The 14761-nt window shown below is 35.9% G+C and overlaps 1 protein-coding gene across 2 annotated transcripts in view; it reads left to right on the top strand.

The window, feature by feature from the left end:
* The window catches only part of RTN4 (reticulon 4), a 66635-nt gene that overhangs the window by 11459 nt on the left and 40415 nt on the right, over positions 1 to 14761 (top strand). The window contains exons 2-3 of one of the 2 annotated variants that reach the window (XM_029231566.1): positions 5415 to 5471; positions 6159 to 8555. The exons of the other annotated variant lie outside the window; for it this stretch is intronic. Coding sequence (XP_029087399.1) covers positions 5415 to 5471; positions 6159 to 8555 — 2454 coding nt within the window. The remainder of the gene's footprint in view (positions 1 to 5414; positions 5472 to 6158; positions 8556 to 14761) is intronic. 2 annotated transcript variants of the gene reach the window in all.

Raw genomic sequence — 14761 nt, forward strand, 5'->3', positions numbered from 1 at the left:
CCATAGACAATACATCACATGAATGGACATGACTTTCTCCCAGTACAACTTTGGCCCATGAGCCATGTTTTGCTGACTCTTGGTCTAGAGTATCCCTTACTTTAGGGTTATAGTAGTCCCACTCTTAAGGTGTACCTTTTCTGGAATCTCACTTTTATGCTTGGGGTGTTTATGAGATCTCTCCACTCTGACTGGCCAGAACTTTAGGTCAGGTCTTCCAGAACAGTCTGGCCTCCAGAATATCCATTCAGCTCACAACTCTATCATAGATTTGTCTGCTGGGTCTTGGTAAGTCTTGTGATCTATATGTGCAGCATTGTATTCAGCCAGATGTTTAAAGGGAACATCTATCTAGATTTCTGGAGCACCTTTTCTTTGAAGCTTTCCTTTGTATGTCACCCTGCCCCACAAATCCCAGACAACTCAACAGCTTCCTCTGCTCAGCAAGAGCACAGTATCCTTGGGCTCCTCTGCCATGTGCTGTTGACAGAAAGTGCTTTCAGATGGAAAGCCAGGGCATTCCTCTGGTGTGCTTCCCTCTTCTCAGGAATTACACTTCTGCCTGTGGTCCAGTGTCTCAGGACAGTTGCTTCACATATTTTGCCCAGTTTTATAGTTGTTTATGTTGGAAGAGTTAGTGTGATAAAATTACTTTCATGGCTAGAAGCAGAGGTTCTTCTCTATGATTTTAAAGTGCAGTTTATTTTTCTTGTTTTATAAATTAGATATGATTTTACTGACCACTTACTTTTTTTTTTAAGTTTCTTTTTTTATTTACGTTTGGCCACGTTGGGTCTTTGTTGCTGCGTGTGGGCTTTCTCTAGTTGCGGCGAGCGGGTGCTACTCTTCGTTGTGGTGCGCGGGCTTCTCGTTGCGGTGGCTTTTCTTGTTGCAGAGCATGGGCTCTAGGCACGCGGGCTTCAGTAGTTGTGGCTCGCGGGCTCTAGAGCACAGGCTCAGTAGTTGTGGCCCATGGGCTTAGTTGCCTCGGGGCATGTGGGATCTTCCCGGACCAGGGCTGGAACCCGTGTCCCCTGCATTGGCAGGCAGATTCTTAACCACAGCGCCACCAGGGAAGCCCTGACCACTTATACTTTTGGTTGATAAACAGGTTTTGAAATGAACGTGTCAAGGAAAATACTCAGTATAAGAGTGTGTGGACATTGGTGAGATTGTGATAGCATATATATACTTTTTGAATTGACCAGTAATAAATTCAAAACTGATAATGCCATTTTTACTTTCTTGAAAAGTGATTTACTAAAAAAAAAAAAAAAATTTCGCCAGTGAACTTTAATTTTGCAACTGCTTCTTGTGTGGTGGAAGTAATTAGCGTTCACAGTTTGTAGCCCTGAGGCAGTTAATGGAAACTTATATTCTAGTTTTAGGCTTAGGTAAGGAAAAGAATCTAGCATTAGGGCCAACATGAGGAATAGATCATTTGGAAATCTTTCATACTGTCATTATAAGCAGTTAGTGATTCTATTCATTTTACTGAGGGTAATAAGGAAATAAATATATATATGATTATAGTTTAAATTATTTTCTAGCTTTGTCATTAACTAAGCTATGTGACTTTGAATAAGTTGCTTTATTCTCTGAGCTTAGGTACCTGGAAATGTAGAGGATTAACAAAAATAAGGTAAGAATGAGTAGGTTTTACAAAGAGTTAGTGAGGCTGAATATGGTGAATTTGAGCATTAGTGGATGTCAGCATTCATATGCAAGAGGGGGAAGCATGGGTTTGGTTAGGAAGAAGTTTATTTTGTTAGCATAGATGACATGTAAGGAGATGTTGAGATAAGCTTAGACAGTTAAATTGGGGCCATATAGTGCAGGGCCTTATATATCTGACTAAGAATTTTTGGTGTAATTCAGTATGTAACTGGGAGCTTTTAAATGTTTTCGAGCAAGAAAAATGTATAGAATTGTCCTTTTTGATGGCTGTAGAGGAGAGATGTAATAGGAGAGTTCTGGCTTCCCTTTTGCCTATTCAGTGAAAACTTGTTTTTTTTTTGTAATATGACATTATGTTTTTACTTAGTGTGGATATATATAATTAAGTCCTTAATATTTATTGTTTCTTCTGGCTGTCTGTTCAAATAGTACAAATGAGATTGATGATTAAGGTTTTAATTTCATTCAGTAGTTAGAATTTGGCATTATGAGTAGATCATAGAAAGAAGGGGAGTTGTTTACCGTTTTTGTAAGCCCAGTAATGTAAGTGTATGTGTAACATATCTCAGCAATTCAGAACATTTTATTTTTTACTTAATATAGCATCCCTTATTATAAAATAGTTTATTCACTTGTGAAAGTGAGGGTCTTGCAGAAAAAGGAAGATGAAAATCAGTAATTCTTTTTCAGAACAGGAAATAGATAATTTTTAGGTGTTTTAGCCTTAGAATTTGGTAGCTTTTGTGATATATAAGTATTGTTGATCAAAATTTTCTTTTGACATCGTTAATTTTATTAGTCATTTTCAAATTCTAAATTTATATAGTAAAGTCTAGAAAAGAAGTACTGCAGAGCAGTTAAAGGAAAGAGCATGGACTGGTAAACTATGGATTCAGTCTCAGATCCATCACTTTTTTTAGTTTTGTGTCTCTGGGGAAGTTACTTAGCCTTTTTATGCCTCTGTTTCCTCATCTGTGAAATCAAGATAACAGTAGTACCTATTTTACAGGGTGGTTTTGAGTATTAAAAGACCATGTGGGGCTTCCCTGGTGGCGCAGTGGTTGACAGTCTGCCTGCCGATGCAGGGGACACGGGTTCGTGCCCCGGTCCGGGAAGATCCCACATGCCGCGGAGTGGCTAGGCTCGAGAGCCGTGGCCGCTGAGCCTGCGCGTCCGGAGCCTGTGCTCCGCAACGAGAGAGGCCACAACAGTGAGAGGCCCGCGTACAACAACAACAACAACAACAACAACAAAAAAAAAAACCATATGAAATCAATGTGCCTGGCCATCGTTAACATCTCTATAAATGTTGTTATATGGTGAAGTAAAAGCAAACAATCAGTCAAATATTTTGGATAATTACAGGGTATTTGCTGGGTGACTGTTTATCTTGTTTCAGGAGCTCAAATTTATGGGGCTGATAAAGTAGGAATACGTAATTTATTATTGCACTCGTGCATAGGAGTGCACATGAACTTGGGAGTTAGACCTCTTCAAATCCTGGCTCTCTGGCCTCCTAGCTCTGTGACCTAGGGCAAATTGTTTCTTTTTTCCCCTTCCCTCCCTCACAACATTTTGAGGTAGTTACTCTTATTTGGCAAATGAGGAAATGAAGCACAGAAAGGCTAAGTAGTAACTTTCTCAGGGTTACACATTTATATTGTGTAACATGTGATGGATCTGGGGTTTGGACCCAGGCAATTTGATCCCATGATTCATGATGGGCCTTAGTAGGAGTCCCTGAGCAACTCTCTTCTTCTTGAAGGCAAAATGGTAATGACTTCTTCTGGATTTTTTTCTAAGTGCTTTTAGAAATGGAATACTTGTTTTGTGGCTAATTTTGGATTGAGTCTCATTTTACAAAATGAGGATTTTTTTTTTTTGGAAATTTGTGAATATTTCAACTACCAATTTATAAACTTTCTCACTTGACCAAGTGTCAGAATATAGTTTTTATTATAAGAGATATTCTGGTATTAGATACGCATAAGGATATATTTTTTAAAAATACTTCAAAATTTTGGCACAGTTTTAGATATAGTTTGGTTTCCCTCTGATTTTAACATGTTTCTAGTTCACTTTACAAGTAAACTGTCTCTAAATTAGTTGGCTTTTAACTATATTGTCTAGATGAAGAAGACAACCATTTTGTTAAGAATTTGCTTCCTTTTATTTAGGTGGAGCAGCTGTGTAATTATTTGGTTCTGCTCTTTCTCGGTTTGTACAACATTAAAATTCATTATTTTAGCTGAAAGGAATTTTCAAATTGTCATTTTACAAATGAGAACTGTGTAATTTAACTAAGATTACATAACAAGTCATCTTTAAAAAGTGTGTACACATGTGTACATTTTATAAAATCTCATAAGGCAGTGTGCCTTACTGGTTTGGATGAGGGGCCCATTCAACCTGTTGTTCTAGGTTATAGGAGACTCTTTTAAATGGATTTCCCCTCTCCACCCCATCTAAGAATCCTTTAGATATGACATCATACCTAGTATGAATTTAAAATTTATGTGACATTATGAATTTAACTCTCCTACTCATCAAAAGGAATACCCTTGGAAGACAAGTTCCATGTTCATGATAGCCACATCTCTGATTTCTTTTTTTTTCTATTAATCAGCCTTGTCTAGCTTGTTCTTCCAGATAGAAGTGTCCAAATTTATTAGGTCCTCTACACTAAAGGAATACCTCCTGTCATCTCTCAGACTGTTTCACATTGTCTTTTGCTAGAGCCCTTTCTCTAGTATAAATAAACCACAGAAGATCTTTAGCTCAAGATCTCCCAACTGCAGGTATAAAATGACATTGTACAAGGTTAATATACCAATATATAGTGTATTAGTTGACTTGGGCTTCTATACCAAAATACCATAGACTAGGTGGCTTAAACAACAGAAATTTATTTCTTACAGTTCTGAAGGCTGGGAAGTCTAAGATCAAAATGTGGGCAAGTTAGGTTTCATTCTGAGGCCTCTTTTCTTGGCTTATAGGTTGCTGCCTTCTGTGTGCTCACGTGACCTCTTCCTGTGACCATGGTCCCACCCTTATGACCTTCTATATTCCTAATTACTTCCGAAAGTCCCCATCTCCAAACACAACACATTGAACCTTAGGGCTTGAACATAATGAATTTTAGGGGAAACACAAACATTCAATTTATAACATACAGCATATATTGGTTAAGAAAGTGAGCTCTGGAGTTGAATTGTCTGAGTCTCACTACTTATCTATTGAGTGAGTTACTTGTCTATCACTTTTTTTTTTTAATCTGTTAAATGAGATATTAACAGCAACACTTGTAACATTAGAGTTGTAAGGAGTAAAATGAGTTCTTGCATCATGTAAATCACTTAGAATAACAAGTAGAGAATATACATGATTTTCTGAAAGTGTTCTAAATTGAACATATACCAATAAAAAAAGATAAGAAGATGAGTATATTCAAGCCACTTTGGTTCATGCAGTTTCTTTAACATAAACATGTTTTTGCCTCTTGAAAAATGATAGGTTCTATAGATATCATTTAATCAATTTTATAATATATATTATAATTTAATCTGGGTTAATGGTACTACTAATGGTACTACTTTTTCCTTTCCATCATGGCTTTTTCTCTGTAGATAAAGTTTTGTGTTAACTCATTACAAACTGAACCCCTTGCTTGTTCCTCTTTAGTCTCCTTCCAACTCTGTCTTTATTTCTGCTGAGGTTATATTCTATTTGTTTTTCAGATGAGACACTTTTTGCTCTTCCTGCTGCATCTGAGCCTGTGATACACTCCTCTGCAGGCAAGTTCTTTCTGCTAGCCTTTTATCCTCTGTGTATTCTAACTTTAATTCTTTAGTTATGTTCACTCTATGCTTAGTAGTTTGAATTTACTAAAAATAAGCATGGTTCCAAGAATGTTTATCTACTGACCAAGTTGAAATTTGCATTTTATATGCAGTGTCCAAGAGAGAAATGGGCAGAAACCTGATTAATAATTGGAAATGTGTAAGGAATTCTTGGCCCCTTGATTTATGTTTATATATTGACTAGTCATTTTTTCCAAATACAGTTTATTTGCTTAGAGCTGACAGGCTTTCATAGAAAAGAATGTCAGCCTATGACAGTTAATTATCCAGTGCCCTTTCTTTCTTATGCTGTCAAACTCTCTTCTCAAATCCTCATTTCTTCCTCTGAGACTAGTTAGAAGTAGCTTTTCTCAGTTAATTGTACGTGAGGATTTTCTCAAAGACTTGATGTCTTTGCATAGTATATAATAGCTTCTGTAGCCATGCACATGTTTTTTGACAGTAGCTTTAATTTTTCAATTATGATTCAGTCTACTTGATTATTATTTATTAACTAAATGTTATTAGCATTTTAGTTAACAGTAAGTCTTTACTAACAGTATTTTTGAATCTGTCATAAAACTTGCATTAAATCTGAGAACACTGGCATTCTCTAACTTTCCTTTCTGTCCATGGTCACAGAAAAAATTATGGATTTGAAGGAGCAGCCAGGTAACACTGTTTCTGCTGGTCAAGAGGATTTTCCATCTGTCCTGCTTGAAACTGCTGCTTCTCTTCCTTCTTTAGCTCCTCTCTCAGCTGCTTCTTTTAAAGAACATGAATACCTTGGTAATTTACCAGCAGTACTACCTACCGAAGGAAGACTTCGAGAAATTTCAGATGAAGCTTCTAAAGAATTCTCAGAGAAGGCAAAAAAACCATTTGTAGACAGAGATTTACCAGAGTTTTCAGAATTGGAATACTCAGAAATGGGATCATCATTCAGTGGCTCTCCAAGAGCAGAATCTGCCATAACAGTAGCAAATCCTAGGGAAGAAATAATTGTGAAGAATAAAGATGAAGAAGAGGACTTAGTTAGTAATAACATCCTTCGTACTCAGCAAGAGTTACCGATAGTCCTTAGCAAATCAGTTAAAGAAGAGGATAGAGTTATGTCTCCAGAAAAAACAAAAGACAGTTTTAATGAAAAGGGAATTGTAGCAGAAGCTCCTGTGAGGGAGGAATATGCAGACTTCAAACCATTTGAGCAAGTATGGGAAGTAAAAGATACTTATAAGCAAGATAGTGATGTTTTGGCTGCTGGAGGTAATATAGAGAGCAAATTGGAAGGTAAAGTGGATACGGAACGTTTTTCAGATAGCCTTGAACAAACAAATCGTGAAAAAGATAGTGAAAGTAGTAATGATGATACTTCATTTCCTAGTACACCAGAAGCTATAAAAGATGGTTCAGGAGCATATATCACATGTGCTCCCTTTAACCCTTCAGCAAACATTTTTCCCTTGTTGGAAGATCATACTTCAGAAAATAAGACAGATGAAAAAAAAATAGAAGAAAAAAAGGCCCAAATTGTAACAGAGAAGAATGCTAGTGCCAAAACATCAAACCCTTTCCTTGTGGCAACACAGGATTCTAAGACAGATTATGACACAACAGATCATTTATCAGAGGTGACTGAGGAAGTAGTGGCAAACATGCATGAAGGTCTAACCCCAGATTTAGTACAGGAAGCATGTGAAAGTGAATTGAGTGAAGCTACAGGTACAAAAATTGCCTTTGAAACAAAAATGGACTTGGTTCAAACTTCAGAAGCTATGCAGGAGTCACTTTACCCTGTAGCACAGCTTTGCCCATCCTTTGAAGAATCTGAAGCTACTCCTTCACCAGTTTTGCCTGACATTGTCATGGAAGCACCATTAAATTCTGTAGTTCCTAGTGCTGGTGCTTCTGCAGTGCAGCTCAGTTCATCACCATTAGAAGCTCCTCCTTCGGTTAATTATGAAAGCATAAAACTTGAGCCTGAAAATCCCCCACCATATGAAGAGGCCATGAATGTATCACTAAAAAAAGTATCAGGAATGAATGAAGAAATTAAAGAGGCTGAAAGTATTAGTGTAGCTGTTCAAGAAACAGAAGCTCCTTATATATCTATTGCATGTGATTTAATTAAAGAAACAAAGCTCTCTACTGAACCAACTCCAGATTTCTCTAGTTATTCAGAAATAGCAAAAGTTGCACAGCTGGTGCCCACTCATTCTGAGCTAGTTGAAGATTCCTCACCTGATTCTGAACCAGTTGACTTATTTAGTGATGATTCAATTCCTGAAGTTCCACAAAAACAAGATGAAGCTGTGATACTTGTAAAAGAAAATCTCATTGAAACTTCATCTGAATCAATGATAGAACATGAAAATAAGGAAAAACTTAGTGCTTCACCACCACCTGAGGGGGGAAAGCCGTATTTGGAATCTTTTCAGCCCAATTTAGGTACCACAAAAGATACCTTATCATCTAATGAAGTTTCAACATTGATCCAAAAGGAGAAAATTCCTTTGCAGATGGAGGAGCTCAATACTGCAGTTTATTCAAATGATGGCTTATATATTGCTAAGGAAGCAAAAATAAGAGAGAGTGAAACATTTTCAGATTCATCTCCAATTGAGATTATAGATGAGTTTCCTACATTTGTCAGTTCTAAAACAGATTCTTCTCCTACATTAGCCAGGGAATACAGTGACCTAGAAATATCCTACAAAAGTGAAGTTGCTAGTGTCCAGGATGGAGCTGGGTCTTTGCCTTGCTCAGAATTACCCCATGAAGTTTCTGTCAAGAGTGTACAGCCTAAAGATGAAGAAAAAGTTCATGTCCCAGATGAATTCTCCAAAGATAGGGCTGATATTTCAAAGGTGCCCTTACTGCCTCCAGATGTTTCTGCTTTGGATGCTCAAACAGGGATAGGCAGTATAGTTAAACCCAAAGTTCTTGTGAAAGAAGCTGAGAAAAAACTTCCTTCTGGTACAGAAAAAGAGCACAGACCACCATCTGCTATGTTTTCAGCAGAGCTGAGTAAAACTTCAGGTAATCAATCCATACCTTATTTTGTGCTTTCTTGCCACCTTTTGACCTATGGAACATTCCACTACATTTTGTGTAGTATGTTACATTTATAGTGTCTGATATATCACATTGATAAGAATTCTTTTTACTGTCTCAGTTTAAGATTTTAGTGCTTTTTCTAGCCCTCTTGCACTCATCACGCACCCTTGCTCTTAGCTTTTCCACACAATTATTTGTTGGTCATTTTTATGCACCATGGAACTAGAAAAAACTTTTTTTAGAATTGGCTTCAGTGTCTGTTCCCTTCTTTTGCTTTAGTGTTTCCTGATAGCATGAAGAGCAAGAGGTATTAAAACAAAATATTTTCAGATGTGTTTACTTTTGTTTTCCCAGAAATATCTTCATTTAAAAATTTTGACGAAAGAACATTTCTGTTACCTGTTTCTGATCTTTCAATATAATGCAATAATTTCCAGTAAAAGGTATAAAGTTAAGCATATTGAGTATTAGACGTTTTCTTGAAAAGTATAAATTGAGGTATGCTATTTTTAATTCTCCTGAAAAGTACTAGTTCTCATTTTTTCTTTTGACTCTACACTTCCCACATATCTGATTTGTGTAAAGTGATTTGTACATGTGTTTTTTATTTAGCATTCTAATTTAGATGATTACTGTGTATTTACTGAATATACTTATGCATTGGAGATAGGTAGTACTGGTGGCAGAGACCAGTTTAGAGTTGCTGTAATTGAAGAAAGAGGAAATTATGAACGTAAGGCAATGGGATGAGCATGGAGACATAGTACTTAGTGTTTGATTGGAATTGGACCTGAAGGTTAAGGGGAGGAGTTAAAGCTTACTCTAGGAAACCTGGGTTTCTTGTATGTGCAGATACATGGCAGTATGAGAAACTGAGTTAGGGAACATGAGAAAATAAAGTGGAAGAAAATAAAAAACTGAGTTTTGAATATATTGTAATTAAGGTACCTATGAGACATCCAAGAATGATGGGTATTAAACATGAAGCTCTTGAGAGAGACCTTGACCGTATGTGTGTATTTACCATGGGCTCAGAGATTGTAATTAAAGCCACAGACATCAACTAGGGGGAGCCGAGGGAAGAGGAAGATTTAAAGTTGGAGGAATTGATCAACATTATCAAATACTAGAGAGCTCAGTTAAGATAAGGATTGAGAATTTGTCAGAAGGGAGGGAAGGTGTTATAATGGTAATCCCTATTCTCAGATGGTTAACGATTTTCTACATCCTTGATTATGATATATTTAGGTGTTTTAAAAAATTTTTCTGATTCTTATTACTGAATCAGATTCAGTAATTCTGATTCTTATTCTTATTTAAACCTGAAAGTATTGATAAGTATTAAATAATAAATAAAACTTGCTCAGATAATTTATTATCCCCAGTTTGTTTCTCTTGTTTTCTTAAAATGACATTTGTAGGCAGAATTCAATTTTAATTTTGGGAAGAAAGGCTGATTTTGTAAGGGAGATGAGCAAGGTATTATTGATGCAGACATTGATGCCTTATTGATAGTTTTGGATAAAATTTGTTATGAGAAAAATGAATACTAGTCTTCTCCCTTGATAAGGGTATTTTATCAAACTGTATTTTTTTTTTTTTTTTTGACCACGCCATGTGGTTTGTGGGAGCTTAGTTCCCCAACCAGGGATTGAACCCAGGTCACAGCAGTGAAAGCACCGAGGTCTAACTACTGGACCACCAGGGAATTCTGTCAAACTGTATTCTTAACAATGAAATGTAAATACTGGTTTTTCTCAGTTCATAATTATGAACATTCATTCTGTTTTTCCTTTCACTGTACGTCATTATTTAGAGGCTCAGCGTTCCATATATGTTTTTATTTACTTTTAAAAAATTTTGTGGCTAAAGATTTATGCTTTCAGTACCCTGATGGTTTCCATTTTTGTTTAAAATATATTATCACTGGCACTTTAATTTTTCATTTTCCACTCATTTTAAATATAAATGTATAATTACAATATTCTAATAATTGCTTAAATTTATACTACTAAATACAGACCCAGATAGTGAAACTACTGAAAAGAATAGTTAACTGATAGGCAGCACTACCAGATGACAGCTGAAATCTTTTTCTCAGATGATGCATGGAAGTTCCAGTTTGGCATAGAATGACAGTTTAGGGATATAAGTGTATGATTGGAAGTGGAAGATCATCAACACATACTAAGGGCACAGAGAGGCTGTCTCTACCTTGGAATATTAGGAATGGCTTCACAAAGAGATGCTTCTATAAAAGCTACAGTTAGCAAATGTGAGTAAACACATAGACCTGTTCATTTATATAAATATAATAAAAGTTTTCCAGATCCTGTTTTGGTATTTTTGGGGCAGGTGGGTATGTGTGGGTATTATGGTCAGTATGTAGAAACTGAAGCTATTCAAGCTATTCACTTGAAGCTAGGGACATAGATGGATTTGAGACTGGCCATGGGTGACTCAGTGAAAAGAAACATTCAGGTTTATTCAGAACTAAACTGAAAGACCAATCTATGCTAAAGGAGGGTTTATGATACATTGGATGCTAAATTTTCTCTGACTGGAATTAAGCAGAATTTTTTTTAAACTTATGGTCTCATTTAGAGAGTTTTTTTTAAAAAAAGGATGATTGCTTTTTTAAAATTAACTTTCATTTGGAAATAAGTTCAAACTTAAAAACAATTGCAAAAATAAAAGTAGTACAAAGAATGTCTTATACTCTTCATCTAAATTTACCTACTAACATTTCTCCATTTACATTATTATTTATGATCTCTCTTTTTATAGATAACTAGACTATGGATACGTAGATACAGTATATCCTTTTTTTCCTGAACCATTTGAGACTAAGTTATATACATTCTGTTTTACCCCTAAATAGTTTAAAAAGGGATATTCTCTTACATAACCTCAGTACAGCTATTAACTTTCTAAATTTTACATTCATTCAATACTTTTTTCTAATCTACCATCCATATTCTAGTTGTGTTAGTTGACCTAATAATGTTCTTTGTAGTGTCCTGTACTACAAGATCCAGTCTAGTGCCAGGTTTTGCATTTAGTTATGTTACCTTTGGCTCCTTTAATCTGGGACATTTCCAGTCTTTATCTCTTACGATTGTAACATTTTTAAAGAACACAGGCCCTTTCCCTTCTTCCTTTTTAATAGAAAGTTCCTTGTTTTGCGTTTTGTCTAATGTTTCTTAGTGATTAGATTGAGTTTGTGGATTCATGGCCAAAATGAAGATAATGCAGTGCCCCTCTCATAGCAATCTGGAGGTACCTACTATTCATCAGTCCCTCATTGATGAGGTTTAATTTACACCATCTGGTCAAGGTGGTTCCTGATTTCCTTATTGTATAATTACTATCTTTCTTCCTTCCTGACAACTAATAAGCAGTCTGATGGGTGACACTTCAAGACCATGTAAATATCCTGCCCTCCGTCAAAATTCCCTCCCTAGATTTAGTATCTATTGATGATTCTTGATTGATTTATTCTTTACCATTAAGTTTGCAAAAGATGATTTTTCTGTTCTAATACTTCCTCCACATTTATCAATCAACCCTGGCATTCTACTCTTAGCAAGAGCTCTCCTTTTCCATTAATTAACTATTTAATTATCAGTATGGATTCATGAATTTCTCTTTTCCCCCCAATGGTTCATAATTCATTACTGTACTTATTTATTTTGGTTGTCAATGGTCACAGATTTGGAGGGCTCCCCTTCAAATTGGCTCAAGGACATGCAGCTGTCCTTTTTTTTTTTTTGAGTGGAGAGGGAAGCACTTCTTACTTTCTAGCATAACGAAATGCTGTAGGCTCATCTTTTGCCCACTCTGTCCCAGCCCTGAAGTCAGCAGTTTCTCCAAGGATCCTTGATTCCTTTCAGTGATCAAGAGCTGGATGCTAATTGTACTTTGCTCCTGTGGGGTCTTTCCATTTTAGCCCTTCCAGTGGACCGAGGTAGGAAATACTTGTATACATACATACAAATAAACATACACATATTTATGAAATCATGTGTTTACATAGATACCTCCAAATCCAAAACATTCCCAGAGGACTATTTCTTTCTTCCCCCATTTCACATTTGTATGTTCCTTCTATAGTGAGAACCTGGCTTCTAACACTACCAATACATTTATTAATTTGTTTAATCCTTGAGTACATCTAAAATAGTTTTAGAATGTTTTATAATATCATTATAATAAATATAATAAAGGGTTCAGGTTTACTTTTCAAATCCACCTCCCTCAACCCTGCCCAGGTTACTTGGATTAGTTTTATTTTCCCTTTTACTTCTACCTTCCCCCATCTTCAGTGTGGTTATAATACTCATTTGAAATAAAGTTAGATTTGTTTCAGTCTGCTTTCAGTTTTAGGTTTTCTTTCTCTCTATTTAGGACATTTTTAAATTAAGAATTTTGAAAGGCTGAGAAAAGAACCTGAATTCTTTGCATTTTACCTAGAAAGGGGAGACTACCATTTATGGGAAATCTTTTAAGCACCAAGCATTTTCACATAGTCATCTCATTTAGTCTTCACCATAATCTGAAAGAAGGAATCATTTCATGGATGACAAAACCTAAATCTAAGGATGTTACGAAACTTTACCGAGGTTGCATATTATGTAGTAAGCACAGTACTTTTGAGCTTCTATTGTGTTCCAGACATTGGGCTAACTTACTTTTTAAAAAAATTTTTATTGGAGTATAGTTGATTACAATGTTGTGTTAGTTTCAGGTGTACAGCAAAGTGAATCAGTTACACATATATCCATTCTTTTTTAGATTCTTTTCCCATATGGGTCACTGCAGAGTATTGAGTAGAATTCCCTGTGCTATACAGTAGGTCCTTATTAGTTATCTATTTTACATATAGTAGTGTGTATATGTCAGTCCCAATCTCTCAATTTATCCCCCCCCTTACACTCAGGTAACCATAAGTTTGTTTTCTACGTCTGTGACTCTATTTCTGTTTTGTAAATAATTTGTACCATTTTATTTTGGTTAGATCACATATAAGCGATATATGATATTTGTCTTTCTCTGTCTGACTTCACTCAGTATGATAATCTCTAGGTCCATCCATGTTTCTGCAAATGGCATTATTTCATCCTTTTTTATGGCTGAGTAATATCCATTGTATATGTGTGCCACATCTTGTTTATCCACTCCTCTGTCGATGGACATTTAGGTTGCTTCCATGTATGGCTATTGTAAATGGTGCTGCAATGAACGTTGGGGGTGCATGTGTCTTTTTGAATTACGGTTTTCTCCGGATATATGCCCAGGAGTGGGATTGCTGGATCATATGTTAGTTCTATATTTATTTTTTTAAGGAACCTACATATTGTTCTCCATAATGGTTGTACCAGTTTACTTTCCCACCAACAGTGTAGGAGGGTTCCCTTTGCTCCACACCCTCCCCAGCATTTATTGTTTGTAGTTTTTTTGATGATGGCCATTCTTACTGGTGTGATGTGATACCTCATTGTAGTTCTGATTTACATTTCTTTAATAATTACTGTTGTTGATCATCTTTTCATGTGCTTTTTGCCATCTGTATGTCTTCTTTGGAGAAATGTCTATTTAGATCTTCCACCCATTTTTTGATTGTGGTGGTTTTTTTGATGTTGAGCTGCATAAGCTGTTTATATATTTTGGAGATTAATCCTTTGTTGGTTGGTTTGTTTGCAAATATTTTCTCCCATTCTATGGGGTGTCTTTTTGTTTTGTTTATGGTTTCCTTTGCTGTGCAAAAGCCTTTAAGTTTCATTAGGTTCCATTTGTTTATTTTTGTTTTTATTTTCATTAGGAGGTGGATCAAAAAAGATCTTGCTGTGATTTATGTCAGAGAGTGTTCTGCCTATGTTTTCCTCTAAGAGTTTTATAGTTTCTGGCCTCACATTTAGGTCTTTAATCCATCTTGGGTTTATTTTTGTGTATGATTTTAGAGAGTGTTCTCATTTTATTCTTTTACATGTAGCTGTCCAGTTTTCCCAGCACCACTTATTGAAGAGATTGTCTTTTCTGTATATTCTTGCCTCCTTTGTCATAGATTAGTTGACTAACTTTCTTATTTATATTAGTTCTTATCCGATTCCACAAAGGAAATATTTTTTCCGACAAGTGAAGAACTGGGATGAGACCTAGGTTTTGTCCCCTTCACAGTTTTGGAGCAA

Source organism: Monodon monoceros, unplaced genomic scaffold (assembly GCF_005190385.1).
Source record: "Monodon monoceros isolate NGI ecotype Baffin Bay Population unplaced genomic scaffold, NGI_Narwhal_1 Super_Scaffold_19, whole genome shotgun sequence".
NCBI classification, from domain to species: Eukaryota; Metazoa; Chordata; class Mammalia; order Artiodactyla; family Monodontidae; genus Monodon; species Monodon monoceros.